Genomic DNA, 26,844 nt, shown 5'->3' on the forward strand with positions numbered 1-26,844 from the left:
AGGAGAGGCGGGGGGCGCGGGCAGCAGCCGCCAAGTGGCTGCAGGGGCCGCTTGGCACCGGGGAGCGCAGACAAAAGCCGGCGGAACTACGTGGCTTAAATTCAAAAGGGGCGCTCGGGGCTCCGCAGGGGCAGCCCCGGCCCGGGCAGGGGGCGGGAGCGGCCGGGGCAGCCCGGCGGGGTGGGACGGGCGTGCGGGGGGCGCAGCGCGGCTCCCCCGTCCCCGCCGCCGCTCGCTCGGGGCCGCCGCGGCTGCAGCGGCCGCCGGAGCCCAGCGCAGCCCCAGCCCAGCGATGAGGGGCATCCCGGGCTTCAAGCGGCTGCGGCTCAAAATCTGGCGGCGATGCGCCCTGCTGCTGCTCCTCCTCTGGGCTGCCTGCTGGGTGCTGGTGAGCGCTGCGCTGTTCCTCCTCCACAGGAGCGTCTTCTCCGAGAGCTGCACGGACGAGAAAAGCCACCGGATCCTGGCCAGGCTGGTACGTGCCCCGGCGGGACGCGGGGCATCTCCCGGGGGCTGCCCGGCAGGACGAGGCGCGGGCGCTCGGTCCGTCGGGGCTGCTCTCGGGGCGCCCTGCCCGGCTCCGGCCGCCGGAGGTGCCGCATCGCCGGAGCCCCCGGTGCGCACGGGCGGGCGGCTGCCTCCTTCCCTACCTCCCTGCCTCCCTACCTCCTTCCCTGCCTCCCTGCCTCCCTGCCTCCTTCCCTGCCTCCCTGCCTCCCTGCCTCCCTCCCTGCCTCCCTACCTCCTTCCCTCCTTCCCTCCCTCCCTATCTCCTTCCCTCCCTCCCTGCCTCCCTCTCTCCTTCCCTCCCTCCCTGCCTCCCTTCCCGGGGCAAGGTCAGGTGCAGGCGGCCGCCCGGCTCCCGGGCATGGGATGCGGGTGCGCTGCCTGAGCCGAACTCTCCGAAGAGGATGAAAGCCTTCCTCCGGGTGTTTGGGGTTTTTTGTTTGTTTTTAGCCGAAAAGCTGTTTGTTCAAAAGTCCTCTTTGAGAAGTGCCAGGCAGCTTGTATCGCTTCCTTTATGGTCTGGTGGGGGCTGGTGTGTAAGATGTGGTTAAAATTCAAGAAAGGATTTGCGAATATTCATTAAAGTTTCCCTTAAAAATAAAGGGAAAATGTATAGGAAACACTTTGAGAAGAGGAGCAGCGTGGGTTAATGCTTTTAGTTCAATTTTGTTTCTTAGTCAGGATATCTGTAGTGCCAGTGGTTAGGCGGGAAAGGAGGAATCCTAGTGGGAATTGAATAATCTATCACTGCAAGCAAGCAAAAACTGATCATAGATTTCCCTTAATTCTGAATAATAAAGGAAAAGCAAGTGTAGGCAGCGGTCCTGACAGCATGTGTTTAATGGCAGTGAGTTCCAGTTTCAGTACCTCAGGAGCCAGACTGAAGTAGGGCTGAGCTCAGGTTTGCAGCTGTAGGAATGATTCCTGCCTCATCCTTAACGTGCTCGGGAAGAGCACTGAGATACGGAGGTGCACGGAGCTACCAAGCTCAGGGGCATCCAGGTCCTTGCCGTGGCAGCCACCAATAAACAGATGGACAGAGACTTGTTGCTGTTCTTCAGTTTGGAAAGCGTCAGGCAAGGCTTCAAAAGCCCAGGGATCAGATTTCAGTCGCAAGCTTGGGAAGTTGTCTCCATCACGAGACAGCTCAGGTTCAGACCTTCCTTGCAGAGGAAGAGTAGCTGAGATCGCTGTGCTTGTCTGTGAGTAGGTGCATCATCAGTAGTATCGTGAAGGTTTGTAAGCAACAGTTTTCCCAGATGACCTTAGAAAGGGCTTGTCCTTCTAGTGGAATAATTAGAAAATGAACTCCTCTTCATCCACCCCAAAATAAGGTTTTCCTACATCTTCTGAACTTAGTGGGAGTTTCACAGTTTCAGAAAGTGCAACTGATCTGTGAAACAAATAACCTGATAGCTTGAGTCTCACACCTTCTATTAAGCAAAAGTAAACTTCTAAGAAAAACTATTTTACTAGTCATCTCTCAGTAGGAGATGAGATATTTTAAGGAGGTGGGTGCAAATGCCCTTTCAAGTGGCATTTCTGAAGGTTTTATTTCCTTATTCTGAGTAAGACATACATCTGTGCAGCTGTGTACTGCACTGAGAAGGCTGAAATAGCCCTGGGCAATTTGCAGAGACCAACTTTTACTCTCAGAAAAAGCTCTCCCTTTGCTCTTTCCTAATGCCAGTCTCATCTTCATTCACACTGAACACTAAGCCATAGCAATCAATTTCTGTTCCCTCTGGAGAAATCAATTAATTTTGATGCCTTCCAAACCTGGCTCTGTATTGCATTTACACAGAAGTAGTAGCTAACTAGGCAGAACATCAGGGCACAGTGGTACAGTGAGTTATTTAAATTTATTTAAATCCTTAGCAAGGTTTACATTAATTTAAGCTTTCACTTTCATTTAAACCCAGCTTTTTAAACTTGATAAGTCCACTGAAGACATTAAAAATTATGTAGCCAATTTTAATAAGATATATATGAATGAGTCCAAGCTGTGCTTGTGTGTGCATTTTTGTGTAGTACAGCTGCTTCTTTATAAGGCTTTTGGCTTAGTAGCCTTTCATATTTTAGTTTTAAGTATCTGGCACTGAAAGAGGAATCTGTGGCTTTCAAAGGTCGATCACTAGGTCAATTTAAAACTGTCTCATCAACAGATCTCAAACTTCTGTCATTAAGACAGGGATGGCAGTTAGGTTGGAGGACCAGTTCTGAAATATTTCTTTGGGGAATTGATTCTTCCTTTTATCAGCAGGATGATGGACAATCTTGTATAGTGAAGTCTGAAGTTAGTGGAAAACTTCCTGTGTTGGTAAATAATAAATGGTCCATTGTGTCATGGCAGGGTAATCCGTATTACCTGGTTAAATGCTTTCAGTCCACCAAATTTGTGTTTTAATACTATAAAAGGCAAGCTAGTACTCTGGGGAGCACAACAGTACAAGCCATGCCAATATGATGGAAGACTGTCCTGTAAAACTGTTTGTTTAGAATGGATGTAAGGGTCAAATAATTGCTACAAGATGAACCACCAGTGCAAGCTGTGCCTAAAGGGTTGATAGGAAATGGTTCAATCTTGATTGCTTCCTTGAGAAAATCTTTTTGAAAGCCTTGCTTGCCTTTGTGATCAACTGAGAATGCACTTCTGAAGGCTGATCTGTGTTTCATCAGTGTGAGGCCACGAACTCTTTGGTCGAGTCCTCTTTCACAGATCCCAGTTTGCAAAACACTGCACAAATTCATTGTAAGAAAAATATTATTCCAAAACTGTTTGTCAGATGATAGGTTAATAATCAAATATTTATAGCGTCAACTGAAAAAACAGCAGAAAAGTCCTATATAGCAACCAGGTTCAAAAAGGACCTGTCTCCTCTGCCTGTGAAATTTGACTCTGCTTTTTCCACAAATACTTTTTTTTCACTAATGCCATTAAGAATGATGTGATGTCAACACAGGAAAATAAGCTGTGCCTTGACATGTTTGGCTACAGGTCATGTGTTCTTTTGGATGCCAGAAGTCCATGCATGTGAACCCTCTAAGAGTGAACCACAGTAAAATTGTCCACAGGGGCAAGTGTCCACCCATGTGAACCCAATTACATGACTAAGTCCTATCTTCTCTTACTGTACAAGAAGAGAATTAGATTGTGGTCTGTCAATAGAGTTTTAAATGTGCTTATACTTACAATCCAAAGAAACCCCAAAAAATTCCTTCTGTTTGTAATTTTCTTTCTAAAATTGCTTAGAGCTCCAGATGGCAAGAACTGCTAACCTACTTTTGTCAAGAAAACTACATTTCCTACTTAAAAAAGTAGAGTAAAATTGTATTACATTAGTAGGAGTAAATTTTCAAAAGCAAGAACATTGATCTGCATGCTCTGTAGTCTGCAGATCTGAGTCTAAGTGAGTCTCAGAAGTCTAAGTGAGTCTCTTTAGTCATCCTGGTGTGGATGAGAATGCAGATGTGTGTGTCCATGCATGGACTCAGTGTCCAGTCACTCATGCAAGAGTTTGCCTACCTGACTCTCCTTGCTGGCACTGAACATTCCCACTTGGGCTGTGGGAACATCAGAATATAAATAAATTTTATGTCTCCCTGAACTGCCCTCAGTGAGCTGTTTCTGTCAACTGATCACCATTCTTGGATTTTGGACTTGATCCTCCACCCATTCCCTGGTGTGTTGTTTAAGGCTGGACTCTAAATGTTGCTTGGCATCCGAACATATTCCTCTGATGTGCACACCTCAGGGACTGTCCCAAGAAAATACATTGCTGGAATGCTACGAGGATCACGTTCCTCGTGTAACAGGCAGTCACAAATGAGGTGGGGCTCAGGCGGCCACTGTGAGTTCTGCATGTGCAGGGGGGACCTGCCAGTTTGTTTAAGTGAAAGTTCAAATGCCAGAAAGCAATGGAGGTGGATGACACTGTCAAGCTGCCTCACAGATGTTTGGCTTTCCACACCACCCCTTCTATTCCCCTTTCACCACAGACCTCTGATCATCCCCTCTACTGAGGGACCCAAAGCAGTCCCTACAGCTGCACTTCTGGATGACCACAGGAATACATCAACTGCCTCCACTTTTGGAACTGATATCATAGAAATTATTCTGGCTTGAGACGAACTGGTGAGGGAATCCTTGCAGTTCTTGCACTAATTTCCATTGACCACTTAACTATCAAGCAGCAGTTCCCTTATTTCTAAAGACTGATTTCTTTCCAGTTAATAAAAGATTAAATACTGAAGCAATTAATATTCAAATGTCACTTCTGATAACTGTATATAAACCCTGGAGAATCATTGTGTTCTGCAGCATTTACATACTCAAAAATTCTGAAAGTTCTTGGTCCAAAGCTCATTGAATGAAACCTGTGTTTCCTGGTGATACAGGAGGAGGTTATTACAGCTTCTTCAGGGTATGTTGAGTGCAAGGCTGAAGCATGCAGAGCTGTGGAATGTTCCAGAAATCCAGCTGCACATGGGTTTTCCTTTCGTTTTAGTGGTGATGTCTAAGTTATGCTGCCCTGAACCTTCCAGAGAAGTGCTGCATTACTGTGTGCCTTAAAGTGTTACACCCCGTAATCATACACAGCACAGCCCAAGTGTTTAGAGTTTGTCCCACTGAACTCATATGTGTAAAAAGTTTCAGATTGACAGGTCATCCAGTCCCTTTCCTTGCCCCTGAAAAGCTTGCCCTCTACCATCCCCATAATCCCTGTTTTGAAGAAAACTCCCCTGGTAATAGATCTCTAGAGACTTCTGAAAAACCATTGAACAGCCCAATGGTTGTAGGTGTGTGTTTGCAGTTCCATGACTGCTGCAGTCCTCTCAAGCTTAGGACTGTTGCTCTTTATTTGTCTTTCTTCTGCATGGTCCGTAGGGGTATGGTTCTGCTATGAATATTCTGCTCTTTCACTCCAGTGCCTCGACTACAGCAGTGGAGCCCTGACTGGGGACCTCTGTGAAGACCTGTGTGTGGCACAGAAGCTGGTGTACAAACACTGCCTTTACTATGACAGAGGTAAGAAGGTCATCCAGGCTGATTGGAGAGGCCAGTCCATCATACTGAAATCCAAAAAGGAAAGCTTTTCAAGCTACCAGCACCTCAGTATGCTAGAGGAGGTGGAAACACAGGATATCCCCGAAACAGAGCTGCTGCTTATGGTAGCTTTGGAGGTCAAAAATGCCCTGGGGCTAGAACTGTCTAACAATACCATGGGGCCCCTGTGGACAAGGAAGAAGGGACCACGTTGGAAAGCACAGGTGGCCAGCATGTGGTCCTTGCTCCAGCAGGAAGAATATATCTACTTCAGTTTGCTGCAGGACTTCAGCAAACATGTGCTACGAATTATTGGCTCTTGTGGACACTTTTATGCTGTGGAGTATCTCACAGCTGGACATGCCTGGCACAAAACTCTTTTTCCCTTGGAAAATGTGATGGGTCCGTCCCTTAGTGGCCACAGGAGCAGGGTGAGAGCCATCATTGACATTGCACTCAGCTTTCTGGACATGGTGCAGCACTTTGATAACGATTTCTCTCACCGCCTTCACCTGTGCGACATCAAACCAGAAAACTTCGCTATCAGGCACGATCTCACGGTAAGTTGGGCCTTTGGGGTGGTGTTCCAGGAACTTGTGGTCAAATTCTAGTCTGAAGGTGGCTGTGTAAAAATGACACTTCCCTCCTCGCACAGCTTTTGGCTAAGTTTTTGCAAAGCCAATGAATTTGCAAGCATCAAGGGAGATTCTCTTCTGCTTTTCCTCTTTGTAATGTGTACAGTCACAGTTTTGGAGTGCTAAATCCTGCTGCTTATTTTGAAAACTTCTTGCTCACTTCTGTTTTGTTTCACTTCTTCAAAGGCACCGGTGCGAGGTCCCTTGGATGTGGTGAGGGATGCCTCCTGGAGACAAGGGGATTTCAAAAGCTCTAAATGAAGCTGTATTTTGAGTCATATTTCTGGTAGTGATGCTGAAATGAAAAAACTGTATGAATTTGAAAGCTAAGGCTGAATTCATGGTCTGACACAAGGGGAACTCCCCACATCCAAACACATATTTGTGCTTTGGTGGTCAGCTTACCTGGTCTGGAAACTATGCAAGGACAGCAACATGAAACTCCCTACTACTGTCACTCTTTGACTTCTCATGGTGCAGCTGTAACTCGGACCTGATAGCTGTGTATGTTTTCTAAGTAGTAGTGCAGCTCACATTCATTCTGTGCACAGAAATTCCTCTGGTTTTGGTTGGAATTTTGCCTACAGATTGGAGGTACCGTGCAGTGTGTGTTTGAATTTAGGCCCCAAATTTGCAGTGTCATCAGTGGAGTTTCTGCACTCTGAGTGAATATAAAGCATTTTCAGAGACTTTAGTACTCACTGAGTGTTAATGTAACACTTGTATCTTCAGAGTACTAGACAAACAAAAACCTAAACAGAGAGCCATTAGGAGCAATTAGAGTGTTTCCCCTTCACCCTTCCCTCCCCTCCCATTGTTTATTCAGGTGCAATACAGCAGCTGAGCATGGAATGGGAGAGGAAATACAGCAAGAAACCAAAGCAAGCTGTACCACTACTTAGGCAAAGCAGGAATTCCTCAAGGCAGGCTTTGCCCATCTTCCTCAGTTACTCAGGGCTGTGGCTGCCTGTGGCTGAGCACAGGCCAGAGCATCTGTTTCACAACCTACTTACAGGAAAATAGATTCCATTTAGGGAAAGGGGATGAATACCGGATGTGTGTTCTCTTCTGAGTCCTTTTGGTGAGGCTTGCTTTGCCAGGATGTTCCAGTGACCAACCAGTTCCAGAATGGGAACACCGCAATGCAGCCTCTTTTTTGTCTCTTCTGTTTGTTTTAAGCAGCTTTTTCACTTGCTGGTTTCTTGTATGGGATAATAGAAAAACCTCACAATTGTACCACTATTCCTCATTTGAGTAATGAGACTTCTAATGCCCAAAGAAATGTGCTTGGAATGCAATGGTTTTACTTTGAGGATTATTTTCATGTGGTGGGGATAAGCCTCCAGCCTTCATGTGCTCTCCTGCTGCAAAGAAAGGAACTGTCTGGTAGATCATCCAGGAGAAATTTAAGTTGCCATGGAGCTACATAAGGTACAGAGTTAGAAGGAGGTTTGGATGAATGCACAATACTCTGGGAGAGCTTCCTCTTTTACCAGTAATTGAGAGAAAACTGAAAAGATCACAGCACATTAAACATGACTTTAAATCAGGTCATGAGCCAAGTTGGGTCCTTCCTGTATTTCCTTTTTTCATCATCTATGATCATAGCAAAGCTCACCAAAACGTAGCTGTTTATAGGCAAAGTGTCAGCCAGATGTGTCTCCACAGGGTCTAGCTGGATGCACATACATTTTTGTAAAAGAATTTCAGTGAAGACATTGAACCCTTTGGCAGCCACGCATTTGGGAACTGGGGCTGCTTTTCCTAGTGGAGCACTGGATAAGATTGTCAAATGTGCTGGCAAACACCCCACCTGGGAGGTGGAACAGTGATGCTGGGACTGGGGAAACTCTGCACTTCTCTCACTGTCTCTTCTCCAAAGAAGTGAACAGCAAAACCACAGAAAGCTTTAGGAAGTAAAGAACCAAAAAAAAAAAAAAACCAAAAAAAAAAAAAACCAAAAAACAAAAAAACAAAAAAAAACCAAAAAACCAACAAATTTGCCTGTCCAAACAGGTAAAATTCCTTAGGCTACATCATCATTATAGAGGTCTCCAAAATGCTTAAAAATACTTATGTTTTTAAGATATGCCTCATTTCTGTAAGATTTTTTCCCTATGGAAAAAGGAGTAGAACAAAATGAAGATTAGACTATGTTCTTTATTTTGCCTGTGGAAGGTTTATTTGGCCTTCTACCAAACCAGACATCTTTAGTTCCTGGGGTTGATCCAGTTGCTGTTCCAGTCACACTGTTCATCTTCTCCTGCTACGTGGGAGGTTGAATCTCAAAAATAAAACTATCATTTGAGCCCAAGTAACTCTGCTTTGCCCAGGTCCCTGACCTTTTCCTCTATGAAAATGTGTGTCAGATGCTGAGAGAGAACATCCCTGATCCTGACTGTCAAGTGTGAAATGCAGCTGTGAACATTTGCTGGCTGCACATCCCTGATGTTGGAGTCAGGCTTCCTTCTCTGTGGTTACCCACAGCTTGGCTCACATCAGGCAGCTGCCATCCCTGTATTGGATTTCTTTCTTTCTTTCTTTCTTTCTTTCTTTCTTTCTTTCTTTCTTTCTTTCTTTCTTTCTTTCTTTCTTTCTTTCTTTCTTTCTTTCTTTCTTTCTTTCTTTCTTTCTTTCTTTCTTTCTTTCTTTCTTTCTTTCTTTCTTTCTTTCTTTCTTTCTTTCTTTCTTTCTCTCTCTCTCTCTCTCTCTTTCTTTCTTTCTCTCTTTCTCTCTTTCTCTCTTTCTCTCTTTCTCTCTTTCTCTCTCTCTCTCTTTCTCTCTTTCTCTCTTTCTTTCTCTCTTTCTTTCTTTCTCTCTTTCTTCTTTCTCTCTCTTTCTTTCTTTCTTTCTTTCTTTCTTTCTTTCTTTCTTTCTTTCTTTCTTTCTTTCTTTCTCTCTCTCTCTCTTTCTTTCTTTCTTTCTCTCTCTCTCTTTCTTTCTTTCTCTCTCTCTTTCTTTCTCTCTTTCTTTCTTTCTCTCTTTCTCTCTTTCTCTCTTTCTCTCTTTCTCTCTTTCTTTCTCTCTTTCTTTCTCTCTTTCTCTCTCTTTCTTTCTTTCTTTCTTTCTCTCTCTCTTTCTTTCTCTCTTTCTTTCTCTCTCTCTTTCTTTCTCTCTTTCTCTCTTTCTCTCTTTCTTTCTCTCTTTCTCTCTTTCTCTCTCTCTCTCTCCCTCCCTCCCTCCCTTCCTTCCTTCCTTCCTTCCTTCCTTCCTTCCTTCCTTCCTTCCTTCCTTCCTTCCTTCCTTCCTTCCTTCCTTCCTTCCTTCCTTCCTTCCTTCCGCCACTTCCTTCCGCCACTTCCTTCCGCCACTTCCTTCCTTCCGCCACTTCCTTCCTTCCTTCCTTCCTTCCTTCCTTCCTTCCTTCCTTCCTTCCTTCCTCCCTCCCTCCCTTCCTCCCTCCCTTCCTCCCTCCCTTCCTGCCTTCCTTCCTCCCTTCCTTCCTCCCTTCCTTCCTCCCTTCCTCTCTCTTTCTCTCTTTCTTTCTCTCTCTCTCTCTCTCTCTCTTTCTTTCTTTCCCTCTTTATTGCTGTGATTTCTTTAAGTGAAGCATTCAGGGGTGGGGTGGCACTGGCAGAAACTGAGCCCACAGCCCTTCCAGAGAGGTCTCACCCCCAGCATGGGCAGCAGCTCTGCCAACACTTTGTGCTGTGTCTGAGAGCCTCCCCTCTGCCAGGGGAGGAAAGGGACTGACCCCTTTCACTCAGGGTTTTTCAGCGGTGACCAGCTTCTGGCTGGACTCTGTTACAGGACATATTTCTGCACTATAAGAACAAGAACTGTGCACAACAAATGTGTCAAAGCACAGCAAAGAAGACTGCACAAAGGCAGACCCAGCTTTCACCCAGGTCAGGGATCTCCTCCTGCAGCTGAACAGACTCAAACCCGCAAAATGCAAGGACAGGTTTGCAGGAGCTGTACCAGGTGCAGCTGTCCTTGCACATCCCACTGCTCCTCTCCACAGTGGCAAAGTCAGGGGTTTAGTCTAAATGCTGAGTTCTAAATGACACTGTCTGGCCCATGGGTAATTGGGCACCATCATGTAATTGAGAGGTTGAGGTGCCATCTGCATCTGCTGCACCAGCAAGTAAATCCATCCTCAGATTGGATAGGTCCATTTTAAGGTGAATCAGTCCAATTGACCCCAGGGGTGCATGTTGTTCACAAATAATTTTTCCATTCCTGGTGTCATAAGCATTGGCTGTTTTTGTATAAAAAGTGGTGTTTATAAGGTTAGTGTGGCTCAGTTAAGTGAAATAAAGCCCCTGTGATCCCAGTTCCCCTCCAGCAGATGCTCTCAGCACAGCATTTCCCAAAGCCAGCAGCAAAGAATGCCTGCTCAGCCCTGTCCCAGAGGCTGTGCTGGGCCAGTTCTGATGGGATGTTTTGATTCACAGGTGGTGGCCATTGATGTGGATATGGCCCTTTTTTGAACCCAAAATGAGGGACATCCTGGAACAGAAGTGCACAGGAGATGAAGATTGTAATTTCTTTGATTGCTTCTCAAAATGCAATCTGAAAATCAGAAAATGTGGAGCACAGAGAGCCAATAACAACTTGCAAGTGAGTAGACACAGCTGTTTTATGCATCATTCCTTTTAAAATCACTCTGCCTATAAAATGCATGGGATGTACAAGGAGACCCTGAGATGAAGACAGTCAGTTTTTAAACATGTCCACCTAAGTGTCCTGTTGAGAAATCTTGATTTGGGGCACATAAACAGATCTTTATATTCTCTCTATATAGTGTTTATTTGCCATGATTTTCTGTAGGTGTTAGCCCAGTGCCACAGACACGAGAGCATACCAGGGGCAGGTCATTAGCACTTCTGTCTCCACTGATGGTAAACTTACATTCTTGAGTTGCACTTCAAATCCTGTGTTCATTTCTGGGCTCCTCACTTCAAGAAAGACATTGAGGGGCTGGAGAATGTCCAGAGAGGGCAATGGAGTGATGAAGGGTCTGGAGCACAAGCCTTCAAGGAGTGACTGAGGGAGCTGGAGATATTTAGACTGGAAATAAGGAGGTTCAGGGACATCTTATTGCTCTTGGTAACTACCTGAAAGGACGATGCAGTGAGGTGTATCTTTCCTCCCAAGTAACAAGTAGCAGGACAAGACAAAATGACGCCAAATTGCACCAGGGAGGGTTTAGGTTGAATATGAGAAAAAATTCCTGAAAGAGTGGTGAAGCATTGGAAGAGGCTGCCCAAGGAAATGGTGGAAACATTGTCCCTGTAAGTGTTCAAGAAACTTGTGAATGTGGCACTTGGGACATGATTTAGCGATAGACTTGGCAGTGCTGCATTGACACTTGGACTCAATGATCTTAAAAGTCTTTTCCAACCTTGGTGATGCTATGGTTCTGCGGAAGTTGAGGCTGTCCAAGTGTAAGCAGTGGTTGTGATTCTCCAATCACAACCACTGGTGCAGTGTGTAGGTGTGCTAGAAAGGGGGTGTCCATGGGGTTCTTGGCTTTGGGATGAGGTGTCTTACAGCTCACCCACCTTGTGCTGATGGGAGGCACTGACAAAACAGAAAGGCTGGGGGTGTAGCTTGTTGGCCTTTGCCTGCTTCTCCCACCCCCTCACCCTCACCACTTATTATGCAGAATCATAGGATTATTTGTATTGGAAAACACCTTGAAGATGAATAAGTCCAACTGTTAACCCAACACTTCCAGATACACCAGCAGATCACACCTCTAGTGTCACATCTACATGTCTTTGAAATATTCCAGGGAGAGTGACTCATCTAATTCCCTGGGCAGCTTGTTCCAGTGCTTGACAACCATTTTGGTAAGGAAATTTTTCCTAATATCAAATCTAAACCTCCCCTGGCACAACTTGAGGCCATTTCCCCTTGTATTGCTTGTCACCTGGGGGCAGAGGCTGATCCTTACCTGGCTACAGCCTCCTTTCAGATATTTATAGAGGACTATAAGGTCCTCCCTCAGCATCCTCTTTCCTAGACTAAACAACCCCAGCTCCCCCAGGCACTCCTAAGATGTGTGAAGTGCAGGAACAGCCTGAGAAGGGCCATCCCTTAGCTAGAGCTTTGCCTTTATGATACCTCCCTCTTTGAATGGCTAGAGGCCCTTTGGATTCAGATGACATTTTGCTACAGTCCCAGGGAAGCAGCGGGGCATTAGTGATAGCTCCTGAAACACAATGATCTGCTCTGCTGAATTTGCAGGCAATCCCAACATGGGGAGAGACGAGAATCTTGACTCCATGTTTCAGAAGGCTGATTTATTATTTTATGATATATATTATATTAAAACTATACTGAAAGAATAGAAGAAAGGATTTCATCAGAAGGCTAGCAAGAAATAGAAAGGAATGATAAAATCTTGTGACTGCTCACAGCCTCGGCACAGGTGGCTGTCATTGGTCATCAATTAAAAAGAATTTCACATACTGGGTAAACAATTCTCCAAATGACATTCCAAAGCAGCAAAACATGGAGAAGCTGAAGCTTCTCAAGAGAAAAGATCCTAATGAAAGGATTTTTCATTAAATATGTCTGTGACACTGCTCTTTTTCCTTTCCCCAGGTCATTTGTGACAAGATATTCCGCCGCTGGTTTTCCCCCAGTCTCAGAGGAGCGCTGGTCTCCCTGCCCCTGCAGCTGCAGCTGCAGAAAGCCGTGCAGGAGTGTGCCCAGCCGGGGCTCACGGGTGCCACGGGGCACCAGGGGGCTCTGAAATCCCTCTCGGAGCTCTACCACCTGCTGAGGGTCACCCAGCGGGAGCTGCAAGGGTCGGAGTAGGCACCAAGGGCAGCACGTCCTGCACAGGCCACACCCCACCTCTCTGCCACCCTCCTAACCCCGGATTTTACAGCACAGAGATTGCTTTTCTGCTATGAAGTTCATAGCTGCAGGTGCAGCACGTTCTGATGATACCCTCTAAAATGCTAAATTGCTTTACATGGATTCTGTTCTTGCTCGTTCTCCTGAGGAAGCACTACCCCTCTTCATCAGCATACAGCACATCCTTCTGGGCTGCAGTCACTGCTCAGATAGCATCTGTCTGAGGGTGCTGCTCAGAGGATGTACGGGCAGAAGAAAAGTGTAAGTGCAGCAAAACTCAATCAATAATTAAAAGAATGGGTGGGTGGGTGTGAGTAAGTACATGCATGGTGTTTGTTTTAGTTTCTCTGTCAAACGAGGTGGGTTTTTACAGCAGATACAGAGCATTTTGTGTGGGGGGGGGGGGGAAAAGAGGGGGATCACAAACAGGGAAATGTGCTGTCACACAAGGAAAGAGTTGCTTTTGTACAAAGCAGTCCTTCCTGATGACCCCAAATGCATTTCCTCTGGGCCATTGCATTACCTGTGCCATTGCTGACTCTTTTGGGGAAAAATTATATAAAGGTACTTTGGACTTTTCTAGGGCAAAATAATTATACCCCTGCTGAGCTCCCATGTGGGTACTCATATTCTGCAGTGAAGAGGTATGAATAATGCTACTGGATTTTCCCTTGTGAACAAGCCCTCAGGCACTTGTACATCAGAGCACTTGATAAGAAGCACTCCTTTGCCAGAGAGCAGAATTGCCCAGGAATGTCAACAATCTGTCCTTTGCACAGAACAATATCCAGATGCAGAGTTTTCTTCCATGATATTTTTTTAATGAACAAAAGGAAACTTTTTTGTACAAATTCATTATCTTGTGATGAGTTATGTAAATAAAGATCTCTAGATTAACTTGAAAACATTAACTTGAAAACATTAACTTTGCCTTTCAAATGTGCAGAGCTGTGGCTGGGGAAACTAAAATGGGTTCAGGAGACATTATAAGTGTGTAGGCCCAGCACCAGGCAACGTCCCCATGATCTGGTTTTGGCATTGGGAAATTACAAAGCCCAGGAATCCCAGCAGCCTATGGCAGCCCTCAGTTGGAGGAATCAATTTTAAGACCCACAATACTGGTTTGTGGATGTGAGACACTTAACAACATTTAATCTGCTCCATCTTTATGTCCCTCAGCCTTATGGCAGTTGTGAAACCTGTGAGCACCAATTAGACATAAACTTTCCATTTCTGGAATGGTTCTTTAAAGTAAAACTAAAGACTGCCTGTGACCAGAAAGATGGAAGTTGTTGAGGAGACCTTGACCCCTTAAAACCTAGCTCAAATTTTCAGACTGGTGCTGCTGTGTTTTTATATATATTTCTTGCAATAAGCTATCATAATTTTAAAAATCATGCAAGACCTCAAGAAAATCATAGCAAGAACAAGGTCAGATGCTTTGTCTGGGGCTGGACAAGCTGCTCCTAAGGTGGAGCTCCAGCTTAGCAGATCCTGAATGGTAAAGTTGCTCCCAGTCCATGCTTCTCCTTTAACCAGGCAGGCAAAGAATGCTTCAGTACTTTAAGATCATTCTTTGCAAAAGCAGGAAGGCAAAGCAGAATAAGAAGAAGCACAAATTCCAGAACAAGCCTTGTTACAAAGTAATGAAATAGATGGAGAAAATAATTAAGGACAGAAATCAGATTGTGGCAAGGGAGTGAAGATAGGTAAAGTATCAGTTAGAGAGAAGACAAGAAAAGATAGATGAAGGGAAAATAGAATAAAAAAGAAGTAAAAAATACATCAGCCTTTGTAGAAACATGATTTATGATGCAAGATTCAATAAAGTGACATTTAGTCTGGGGAAGATGAGGCTGAAGATAAACATGATAACTTTCTTCAAAAACTGAAAGGTTGATAAAAAGAGAATAGGAGAGAACTTTCCTATCCAGATTTCCTTGGTGGATATGACCAGCAATGAGCTTAAATTGTAGCAAGGAAGAAAACAGGTAAGACATTTGCTACAGGATTTCTGATAGAAAGAAACAGTGAAGATATGGCACAAATCATCTGGGAAATCATCAGACTTCACAAATTGTGGTTTTTAACTCCAGGCAAGAGTGAGTGCCTGTCAGGAATAATGTACATGAAGTTAAGTTGGTGATGGTGCCTTGAGGTAATCTTTTACCTCCAAGCCATGTGACTATGTTATCACCAGTTAGCATTTGTGCTTTTGTGACTCAAATCAATTTTTGTGCTCCCTCACAACAAATCCCTCCTTCTTGATCCTTGCTAGGTCAGGAGGGACTCAATATAAATCCCAAATGCTGCTGGGGAAACTGAAGCTACTATAAATCATTGTGTTCCAGTTTCCCTGGTCCCATTCTTTCCTCCTTCCCAAGCTCAGAGGGCACCTTCAGGGAAAAGCAGGCATCACACAGACCCTCGGTGCTTTGCAGCAGAGTCAGGCTCCCTCCATGGCAGGGATCCCCTTCCCATTTCCAGGTTTGCATTTCAGAAAGAATAAATTTCCATTGGGTGGGATATTCCACTTTAAAAACAGGTGGAAAAAACTCAGTGAAATGAAAACTGGTGGCAGCCAAATACTGGTGGAATGTGACTCTGCTCAGAAGATCCTTTTTCCTTGGCAGGATGTAGGAAGGGAAGCTGCCTTTGACAGATTTCTCCAAACCCTTCAGGGCCTGGCTGCAGCCACCTCCACCTGGCAGGGACCTCCTTCCCCCACACCACACTTTCCCAGGACATTAGGTTTCACTTCTTTTCAGGATACAGAGAAACTTCAGAAACCTCTCAAGATCAACACAATTGGGTTATTTGTCCTTGGCTGGGCTGTGAGATTACATATCACTGATGCAGCCAGCTCCAGGCAGGCTTTGGTGCACACCTTCAAGGAGAATCTGACAGGCTCTGTGAACACAGGGCTGGATTCTTCACAGCCCCCCACGTGCTTTGCAGAGTCACTAAATCCTGGGAAACAGGAGAGAAAGCACTAGCAGTGAAGCAAATAAAATATTGTAATTTAATTAGCACAGGTAGCAATGACCAAAACAGGAACAAAACAGTAGTTGTGCCTTTATGTCCCTGGGACAGAAAGAAAAAATTAAGGCGCTGGTTTAGTTGCCATTTACCTTAAGGAGACAAGTGCAAACTGCTGTAATTTGAGCCTGTATGATTTTACAACCACATTTTTGGTTAAAATAACAATTTTTTTTATGAAAAATTGATACAGGTGTTTGACAGGAAGACCCACGACTGGTGCTCCTTTCTGACAAAGCCCCTTTCATGCTGCCCTGGCAGCACTGCCCAGCCCTCTTTGGTAGTTAGTGCACCACAGCTTTACAAAGGCTGTGTAAATCCTTCCCACTGCTCATCCCTTCCATATAAAAGATGCCTTGCACAGGTTCACTGGTAGCGTTTGGTTGCACTGGCAGCAGCCACTTCAGCCCAAGATGTCTGTTCACATTCAATTGATCTCAGCCCCATCCCTTTGCTCTGTTAGTCTGTTCCCATATCCTTTTTGCCCTATAAAAGTGGCATTACCTCCTGATTTATTTCTACCACTTGCTGAATTAGTGCCTTAGTCAGCAACTTCTGCCCCATATTTATGGCTCCCTGTGAAACGGGAATGGCATTAAGTCATTGTTTATTCATTCTTTGCATCTCAGTTAGCAGCATGTGCTTCAACTCTGCAATAATCCAAATACACTGTCTGTTCCCACATTTTACAAGAGGTGAGTCCACTTGGAGGTCTACTTCATCTCTAGGAAATCTTTAGAAAAGATAAATTCAACCCGATGCTCAAGATTTTCACAGAACTACTTCTGATTTTCTCCAACTGGCATTTTATGCTCTGCAAAAGACATCTGCAAACAATAGTCCTGCACTAGGATGATACAAAACAGACAGAACTCCTTGCCCCAAAGGGTTTATGTGGTCCCCCTTGTGTTTCTAAGTTGGCTCAATGGTGACTAGCCCAGAAAACCAGGTCATTGCTGTAGCCAGAGCTGTTCTTACAGATACTGCTGCTCCCTAATGTGACTGCCCAGACTCCCTTTTCACTGAGAGCATTCAGATGCATTGCTGGAGGCACCACTAGAGATAACAACAGATATTTGGGACTGGGAGAGAAGAGAGAGAAGGGTTTGATTTTTTTTTTTTTTTAATTAGAAACATTGGCTGAACAACACATTTCCTAGAGATGAAAAATGGGATCATGTACTTGAAGAGGTTAGGGACTCCTCACTGATAAACTTTTTCCTTTGTTATAAAATGGAGACCCAAGTTGGCGTATTTATTTTGGTGTAGATAAAAGCAAAACAAAACAAACTCCCCAAAACAAAACAAAACAAAACAAAACAAAACAAGCCCAAAACCAAACAAAACAAAAAACCCCAAACCAAACAAAAAAATTAAAGAATCCATGTACCAGGTTGCCTGTCTTTCAGCAAATCCTATTGTCATGTGTAACAGCCAGGAAGGTGATAAATTGTAGCTTTTAAGGAGTTTCTGGCTGTAACATGGGAGCCTTGTAGTTTTCATGCCCGTCTACACATCTGGACAGCCAACTACAAAACAACCAAGAATCCTCTGTACCAGCAGATGTGAACAACCAGAGTGGCTGATTTGGCAGATGCCCTGTGAAGCCTAGTACAAATGAAAACTGAAATCCCCCTGTCTGGGCCACCTGTAGTGAGCCCACACAATAAGCAGAGCCACTCTGCAGGAGCCTCAGTTGCTGCCACTTTCCTGGAGCCTCAGTGAAATCAGGAGAAAGCCTATTGGGCTTTCAGCAGCAAAAAAAATTCAGCAATGCAGAGCAAGGAAAGAATGAGATGCTTGAAAGAATGAAAATCCAGGACAATTGAACTCAGAACAAGAGATAAGAGACTCCATACTGAAAATTCAGAGAATGTCAATGAATTGATTGTGTGAAAAAAATATCCCAACATTTCCATTATTACTTTCCATTACTTTAAAATAAGAAAGTGCAGTAGCACAGGGGATATAGTGCAGCCATGACCAAAAAGCCATTTGTTGTATGTGTCTAAGGATCTGTCAAATAGACTGTGGAGCTGTGTAATGACATCTGCAGCCTAAAGGCTAGACAGAATAAAATCACTTGGAAAAAGCCTTTAGAACTACTATTTACATAAATGCATAAAGCTGCCCTAATTAGCAACAAAAAATGTCAGCCAAAAAGAGGGAAAGGAGCATTTTTCTCACTAGAAGTGTTATTATGTCTATAAATTAAAATATGGCAAAATGCTGAAATCCCTTGAAAGGCTGCGATCCATAATCCTGTGGGTAAAGTTTTGATCCTGCAGGCTCGGGCTCCAGAGCAGCAGAGTGACTGCTGAGCTCCCTTAAACACCACAATTCCTGGTGCCTTCTGCAGTGTACTCTGAGCTCCTTCTCCTGTGAACCGGAGGCGATTTTTCCTACACTACAAAATGTGCCTAAGTGATGTTGGCAGCCAGAAGGATGTGCCCATGATCCAGTGCATAATCACTTCCACAAGCATCTGCTGCCAGTGCTTTCAAGAGACATGTAATCCAAGCTGGAGACTATTGTGAATACCTCTCATTTTCCCTCGCTGGTTCCTTAGCAGTTTGCTTCTAGCTAGTTAGAAACAGAATCCCCCATCCTGCTTAAATTGGTTATAATCTCTCCAAGATTCATGCTGCAGCAGGAAAAGAACAAACTGCCTTGAGTTCAGGATGGGTTCATTCTCTTAAAGGTACGACATGCAAAGCAGCAGGGAAGAACAGAGGTCAGTCCTTATTTCTAAAGAGGAAGTTAAGCATGAGTAGCTGAAAACAATGGATCTTTCAACCAATATCCCATGTACATTAATGAGCTAACATTCCTCTCCATTTGCACAATTCAAAGCCCTCTGCTTCTTTCCAGTTCAAAAGAAAATTTAAAAAGCACAATGTGTTTACTACTCCAAATTTCACAGATATGGTAATTACTTCTTTCTCATTCATATGTCAGAGATTTCAGGTTGTATCTTTGTCCTTAGGAAATTGATTTTTTCCCTTATCCCAGGAAAGGGAATATCTGGGAAAAGGCAGGGGGGTGGAGTTTTTGTTTTTGCTTTTTTTTGGTTTTTTCTCTTGTACAAGGGTTATTAAATACCAATCTAATCTTGAAGGGAGTTAATCAGTGGCTAAATATTTATTATATGAACCAGGGCCTATTTAATGGAATCAAATGTCTAATAATAGCTAAATAAATATCCAAGTAATTAACCCTGTGTTCAGAATTTCTTTTAATGTAATGATACCAGTATTTGTCTATTTGATTCTAGATTACATATGCTCATGTAAGTGCTTTGCCAAACATATGTCCAGATGTGCACAAACACGGATTCAGCCTGCATCTGACTCTTGGCAAAACTGTGACCGGAGCATGGAGGAACAAACCGACCTTTGGAATGTTATAGCCATGGTCTTTCTTTTAGTCTTTGTATTCTATTTTTCATGGAGTAAAGGCAGTGTGCACACAGATACTCAGGCATTCCTTTGTTGAGCTGTAATTTCATGTCACAAATGCTCAGTGGGCAGACCACAAATGCCTGGGGTTTTATTTTTCATATTATATTCTATGTAAATTGGGAAAATGCAAGAGTAATTAGCAACATGAATGAGCAACACACAGTGCACAGAAATAATGAAAAATTAACAGAATGCTTAATCAAATTCTGTGGTTTTACCCATTGATTTCACTGAGCTTTCTTAAGTAATTAAAGAGTTACATTTTTCGGATCAGATTCTAGTCTCCAACTCTTAGAAAATATTGGATAAACAGTGTTACATTAGCCAAAGCAGTATCGCTGAAGAGGCATTAGATAATGCAAGTATACTGCCTGAATTTCCATTGCCATTTAATAGATATCTTTAACAAATGAAGAAATTAAGCCAAGAGCTGGACAGGACAGTGATAAGCTCCACTGAAAAGCCTGGAAATGGACTATGCAGGGGCAATTCTTCAGTTCCACCTCATTCATTTTGCATCCATTTCCCCCCAGATATGAAGCCACGTGTGATACTGGCATGTTTGGAGGCTCAGGCTGGATTTACACCAGCATAATTCCATGGCATTTAAGTGTGTGCTCCTGATTCATGTCAGCAGCAGAGCGGGGGCTCCTTGCACTTTTAAATGGGCAGAGATAGGAGTAAAATGAGCGATAAACTCATTTAATAAAAGTCAGAATGCAGATGTTTAACCAAGCCCAGCGCTTTTTTCCTTTCCATAGCGGGAATCTCTGTGGAAACAGCAACACATGGCTGCGCCCACTCGGACACGATCCAGGATCTTCCTCATGGGCTGTGGCACAGCCCACTGCTATCCCTCCATGCACACTGGCTCACCAACGGTGCCTGCTCTGAGCCTGGGCTCTGCTCTCACTGCAGGCACCTCCTCTGGGTCCTTGGGCAGGGCAAGGAACGTGGGGATGCAGCTCAGGAGAGTTCTTGTCTGCTGCACCTGGAAAATGAGCAGATAGATCAGACTGCCCTGCTGCTGAGGGCTCAATCTCAGCTCCTCTCTGGCAGCATTGACTACTGGGCAATGAGTTACAAGGGCTCACTCTCCTAGTCCTTGAGGGAAAGCTCACTGGGAAATAAAAGTACTTCTCTAATGGATCTCCATTGGGTGCTGGAGGGTGAATCTCTAGCACCATTCCAGTACTGGAGTGTCCCACCCAGAAAAGTCTCTTTCACAGCTGGGACCCTTCCCAGTCCCAGCACAAAGGTGGGGAGCTCACTCCTGCCATGCTGCTCTTCTGACTGAAAAAGAAAAGGAAAAAACCTCTTCTATGATGAGAGTGGCACCTCAGAGGAACACCACATTCATGCCAAGAATGGCAGTGAAGAAACAGAAATCAAATGTGGCACCATGGAGGTTCCTCATCTGTTGCTACCGCCCCATCCCATAGCCTTTGCACAAACTTTGCTGAGAAAGATCTACTCTCTTAGTGTAGACTGCTGCAAAAAATGGTGGGGGTGTATTTAATACTATCTACTTTTCCATGTGGGAAACTGAGAAGGATTATCTGAATAATCAGTACAAAATACAGCAGCCTTTTTCCAAGTGTAAAGGAAGAGAAAGATTTTGTTGTGCTCCATCCTTTTACATAACAGATGACAAAGCACAGCAAGGGTGTTTCTAGTTTTTATTCCAGGAGTTCACAAAGCTGTCAACCAGCTTTGATGCCTCTGTAAGCAACAGGGATTTAAATGCAGGCACACACACCTGTCTGGGCATTTGGATAAAAGTCTGGTAGCTGGAGTGTGCAACCACACAGCTATAAATATTTAAACTGGCTGCCCTGAGTGCCTGTTCTCAAGCTGCAAAGATGCTGGAAAGCAGAGCACAGCTGGAACAATGCCAAATCAATAGGTGTGGGCTTTTAAAGGGTGCTTGTGTGGATCTCTGCAGACACTTCTGGTACTGTGAAGTGCCTGCTGCTAAAAGCAGAAGATAACAGTGGCTTTTCATTAGAAGAAGCAAGCCCTACATAAAACCTCACATCCTCTCTCTTGCACAGGAACAGGGAAGATTGTTATGAGAGGACTGAGAGGACTGGGCTTGTTTGGCCTTAAGCAGTGACTCCTGTGTACAGCTCATGGAGATGGAGCCAAACCCTCCTTGGAAGTGCACAATGGCAGGACAAGAGACAACAGGCACAAGCAGGAACACAGGAAATTCCAGCTTGGTATTAAGAAAAGGTTTTATACACTGAAAAGTGTCAAGAACTGGAACTGCATTCCAAAAAGGTCGCAGAGTTTATGTTCTTGGAGATACCCGAGCTTGACAGGACAAAAGCCTAAGAAATCCAGTTTAACTGGTGCACCTTTGAGCAAGAGCTTGGACTGGGCAGCTTTTATGCCTCAGTGCCAGCATGGAGCCTTCAAAAGGTTAACTGCAGTTTGAAAATCAGAGAAAAAAAATCAGGCCTTTGCAAACTATTGTTACCCAAAATACCTAAATGTTTCTTTTGACTGTGGCTCTTATTCATGTGAAAAAGCCAAAAGCATGTATTTGGTCTCCATCTAACAGGTGGCCCATCCAGCTTGCAGGCATCTTCTGCTCTCAGCTGAAGAACAGATTTCACCCCCTGGCCCAGCCAAAGCCAACACAAGCTAGCTGAGGAAGCTGAGGAATGGGAAGAACAAGGGCTTTGTGAATGCCAAGGAACAGCAGAGTTGCATTGCTAATAGGATGAATCTTCTGCAAAATTCTTGGATCCCAAAACAATCTCCATCTGAACTTCGAGGAAAATATGATCATGGTATAAATATTTTGGTATCTGTCCCAGGCCAAGTGGATAAGGGGCTCACTGTGCCAGGGGCTGGACAGGACCAGGGTAATAAACAATGCCTGAGTTGGCATTCATGTTTGGGCTTCTCTGGCCCTTCAGAGCTGCAAATTGATATCATCGTAATCTGTGCCCACTGCAAGACCTGAACGTGAGGAAAAATCAGAATCATGACAAATAGTTTGGTGTATTCTTTTATATGGCTTAGATTCTCTCTCCCAAGCAGACCCTCAGTCCTGAGAAAAAGCCAGTACTGCTCCTTTATCCCAAGCACAATTGCAAGATTATGAACAAAAAAAAAAAGACCAGCCAAGCACTGGAGGTACAAAAAATTTTAAAAGTAGCTGTCATATTTCTACCAGAGGATTATAAAATCATTTCTGTAGGAATATGAAAATAAATTTTCTTTAGCTGTTCAGATGAATAAGACATAGCACAATTCTAAATAATGTACCCCTGCAGTTATGAGCTTGAATAGTATTGCCTTTTCCCCCTAAAGAAGCAGTATATGTTGCAGATACAAAAGGGTTGTTGTTTTGTGTTTAGTGTTGGTTTTTTTAAAAACGTTATGCCAAGTTTCTGTTTTCAAACACATGTCCATGCTGGGAAGAAATGGGCATGTATCCATCTTGCCTCCAGGCCAAACCATTTAACCAGAACTGGGAATACTGACAAACTTTCTCAGCCCTTCTCTCTCTCTCCAGTGCAATTGTATAAAGTAGTCCTTTTCAGAGCTCTCTATAAAAATGACCAGTATAAATATCACACACTGCGTTTCCGTTTATCGAGTGGAAAATTATTTTTAACACACTTCTAGAAAAAGGTAACAGGTAAGTAACCAATGTTCCTATAGCCATTTTAAAGGGGAATGTGTCAGTCTATAAATCAATAGCTGGCTCGGTGCCATTTGCTTCTGAATGGAAATCAACTATTTTTGCAGAGCTCTGCTCACAGCAGCTGAGCATCAATGCTAAGTAATGTGCAGCTATTAGGGGAAAACTGAGCATGACAACACAAATCACAGAGCCCCTGATGAAGATCTCTGCACATGGCTGCTTCTTCTAATCACCAGCAGAATTTAATGAGACACCTGCAGTTTATAGACACTCTTGTTCCAACATAAATTGCCCTGAGAGCACAAAGTCTTCTTTTAAAAAATATTCTTCAGTAAACCATAAACCACAAAGAGTTCATTGTCACTAATAACATACTCCTCATTAATATATAATGGCATGAAACAATAGTCCCTCATACACAACCTACAACACATCTGAAGATTGAGTTGAAGGGTGTTAAGATCTCATAATTAGCAGTTTTCTACCATTTAGATTTTCATTAATAAAACAGTGCTGAGTGCTGGAGACCTTAAAATTGACTACTTGCAAGGCTGAAAAAACACTAATTCTTCATAAATCTGACCCATATGAGATGAGGGGAGAGGACTGAATGTATCCCATGGGTCTCTTAAGTAGGAGCAAGCTCAGTCAGCCTGGGATTCTTCCTCTGCTTGCAGCTGCAAGGGCATTCAGCTGTAGGCACTGATGCTCCAGCCTTGCCTTCTTCCTTCCATTGCAGTGAGAGGGCAGATTGGACTGCCAAAAAACCATGGAGGCAGTCCATCAGAATGCCAGAAAGGATAAAGGGTAAGTGTACCCTGTCAGAACTGATCAGATCTCTAGAGAGGGGGAAATAAACCCTTCATTTTCTAACCAGCAGCATGTTCTTTGCTGCCTGGGGGAGGAAACAGAGAATGGTGCCTGCTAAAAGCAAAACCAAATCTGACTCCTCTGAACCAGTGGGCTCAGAGAGAGAGCAAAGTCTTGTTGCTGAGAATTAGGGATGTTGTCATCCACCAAGTCAGCAGCTGGAAATTGCTGGCAGGAATTGCTGAATCTCTGGGGCACCCTGGGGTTTTATTGTCTTGAACCAGAGCTCAAAGTGGCCACAGCACAGAAGCCTATCCAACCCTCTCTAGCAGGTGCACAGGCTTCCCAGGAATTCTGATACAAGCTGTTTTTGACCACTGACAATAGCATGTTGATTTTTTTACCTCCAGGATGAATACCTGAGGATCTTTGGTGTAATTTTGTTGCAAATTTCTGAGAGGTACTCTAGGACCTTCCTTGGAAGACCCCTCAGAACTTGTTAACACATTATAAATTGTGATGCAAGCCTGCTGCTTGTAGGAGGAAAAAGATCTGTGGCATTAGTTAGTGAATCAGCATTTAGAAGCAGTATTGAAAAAAGGGATGGGAATTTCATTCTGCTTCTCTTCTGTTGTCAGAAATAATCTGTCAGTGGCTGCCCATCCAGCATTTCCTATCCCCTTCCCTCCTTGGACAATAGCTGCATCTCCCACCGTGCCAGCTGATATAAATAGACACATCTCCAGTGAAGTTAATGGAGCTGGGGCTTTTCACATGGTCTAAGGACCTGGTGCTGAGCATTTTAAACTGGCTGTGCAGCTGCATCAGTTACCAAATAAGATATGTCAGCAACTCTTGAGTCAGACAAAATAGTTGTCTAACAGCCCTGCTATCAGGAAAGCCACAAATGCTGTCACAAAAACAGTTCTGGTGAAACTGGTATCTTTTACAATATGTTACTTACTGAATAAAAAAAGGGCAGTGCATTTTTATTCTTCTCATGTTATTCAGAGATTTTCTCATCACCAGAACGAGAAAGTGTCAGAATAAGTGCATTTGAAAAACCATTTTTAAATAAAGTAAATTAAGTCTTTTTTAGTAATGGGAATGAAACAGAATAATGTTAGTGGAATTTTTATTAAAGCAAACTTCTTTGCAAAATAGTACATACCATTGGGAGAGAAAATTAGCAGTCAGACCGTCACTGTGGCAATCTGGCAGGGTTCTAGTGACAGACTAACATCCAGTCTAGTGCCGCAAGTGAAATTATGCAGTCAAGTCGTGCTCTGAGACACGCATTTGTTATGAACTACCTCATATTTGTTACTGGTTACCTCAGGGCAGAGGAATAAATTCATTTTTATTAATGAGAAATGTGCAGGTGACATCTGAGAGTAAACTTCTCAAGGGTTTAGCCTTCCCTAAAAATGAAAACAAAAGCGGCCTAGAAGAAATACAGGAAGAAAAAAGAGTCCCTGACCTTTGGGACAGCACCTTCACCCCGAAGCTCATTTCCTTCCCTTTGCAGGCTGGAAAGGTGAGGTGGCATCTGGCAGTGCTCCAGAGGGAAGCAGGTGGTGAAATGTGTTGAAACATATATGCAACAAACGGAGAAACAGGTGAATAAACATAAAATACAAAATACAGAGAACAGAAAGCCTTTTCCCTGTCAGCTGGGGGGCACAGACTAGTGCCATTAGGAAACCCATGGGACACATGGGAAAAATCTGAAACTGAGCAGAAAATCTATTCAGGGTGAAGCCACTGAGAGAGCTGGTGACAGCAATTACTGCAAGGTGTGGAGCAGAGCCAGGGAAAACAGAAAACAGTTGATCAAACCCTACAGAAGACTTTGGGAATAAACTGCTCTAGAGAAGTACAGTGCTCATGAGGATTGGATTCAATGGTGTTTCAGTATCTTTCTAGTGTAAAGTCTCCTCAGCCAGCTGCTTGGGAATGTTTTAGCAGCTTTTTAAAGAATGAGAAATACAAATTAATCAAAGCAAATATTTTGGGGGAAAAAAAGTATCTGCTTTAAAAAATATCCACAAGAATACAAAACTGCATGGAACTAGTGCATTTTTTTGTCCAAGTTACCTCTTGTGCTTAATGTCTACAATCTGTTGATCTGTGGTGTCTCAGCAAAAAGAGCAGTCCTGCAAATGCCTAAATTTTGATACATAAGAATAACCCCAATTTGTGAGCTGCCTCAAAGCATATTTCCCCACAGTTTCAAAAATCCTTTTGCAAAAACTGGCACTGTAGAAGTCCCAATTCAAACAATGATTTTCAGAGAACAGAGCCACCATTTGGAAGCTGAAAATTTTGAGCAAAGGGGGACTTTGAGACAAACTCTCCATAGCATTTGGGATTCCTCTGTTGCTGTGAATTACATCACCACGCTGCATAAAACAAACTCCTAATTTTAGTGTTTAGGGCCTCTTTAAGGCATTTACAAATACTTGCATGGTCTACATTAACAGAGTTTATTAGCTTTAAAATATTTTTAATAAACAAGATCTTCACATTTTTCAGTACTGACATCCAAGCATAAGCAATTCCTCTAAACATTTTATTTGAACCAGCATTAGAAATCAATTTGGCATTTGTTATACCATTTGCCTCATTCTTATGTAGAAGCCTCCTATTCTGTTTCGTATATAATTTTATTTATTACTGTAATTTTGGTTGCAACTAATCACACACATTAAAAATCATCTACTTTGAATAAGTCTTTATAAAAATTGTGATGCTCTGTGCTGCTCATACTTGATAACTGATGTATTAATGTGCACCTGATTTAAAATGCATAGTGCAAATACAAAGTGCTAATTACAGCAATCCAAACTGCAATCAAGGTTTTCATGGCCC

At 43.6% G+C, this 26,844-nt stretch overlaps 1 protein-coding gene and 1 long non-coding RNA gene across 3 annotated transcripts; one reads left to right on the forward strand and one right to left on the reverse strand.

Annotated features, from left to right (window-relative positions):
* Positions 1–17,369, forward strand: DIPK1C (divergent protein kinase domain 1C). The gene is given in 5 exon segments (XM_005482888.4): positions 1–475; positions 5,437–6,114; positions 10,587–10,613; positions 10,615–10,752; positions 12,745–17,369. Coding segments are annotated over 5 exon segments (1,242 nt in total). The 5' UTR covers positions 1–292; the 3' UTR covers positions 12,961–17,369.
* Positions 5,947–25,225, reverse strand: LOC113458717 (uncharacterized). Of its 2 annotated transcripts, none has more exons than XR_012581844.1 (2): positions 25,145–25,225; positions 5,947–6,484 (listed from the first exon to the last, which is right to left on the reverse strand). It is a non-coding gene; the product is annotated as an uncharacterized LOC113458717 (long non-coding RNA). The 2 variants fall into 2 exon arrangements; XR_003379238.2 differs by lacking the exon at positions 5,947–6,484 and adding an exon at positions 16,534–20,493.
* Between the last annotated feature and the right edge of the window lie 1,619 nt (positions 25,226–26,844).

This window comes from Zonotrichia albicollis, chromosome 1 (assembly GCF_047830755.1).
Source record: "Zonotrichia albicollis isolate bZonAlb1 chromosome 1, bZonAlb1.hap1, whole genome shotgun sequence".
NCBI classification, from domain to species: domain Eukaryota; kingdom Metazoa; phylum Chordata; class Aves; order Passeriformes; family Passerellidae; genus Zonotrichia; species Zonotrichia albicollis.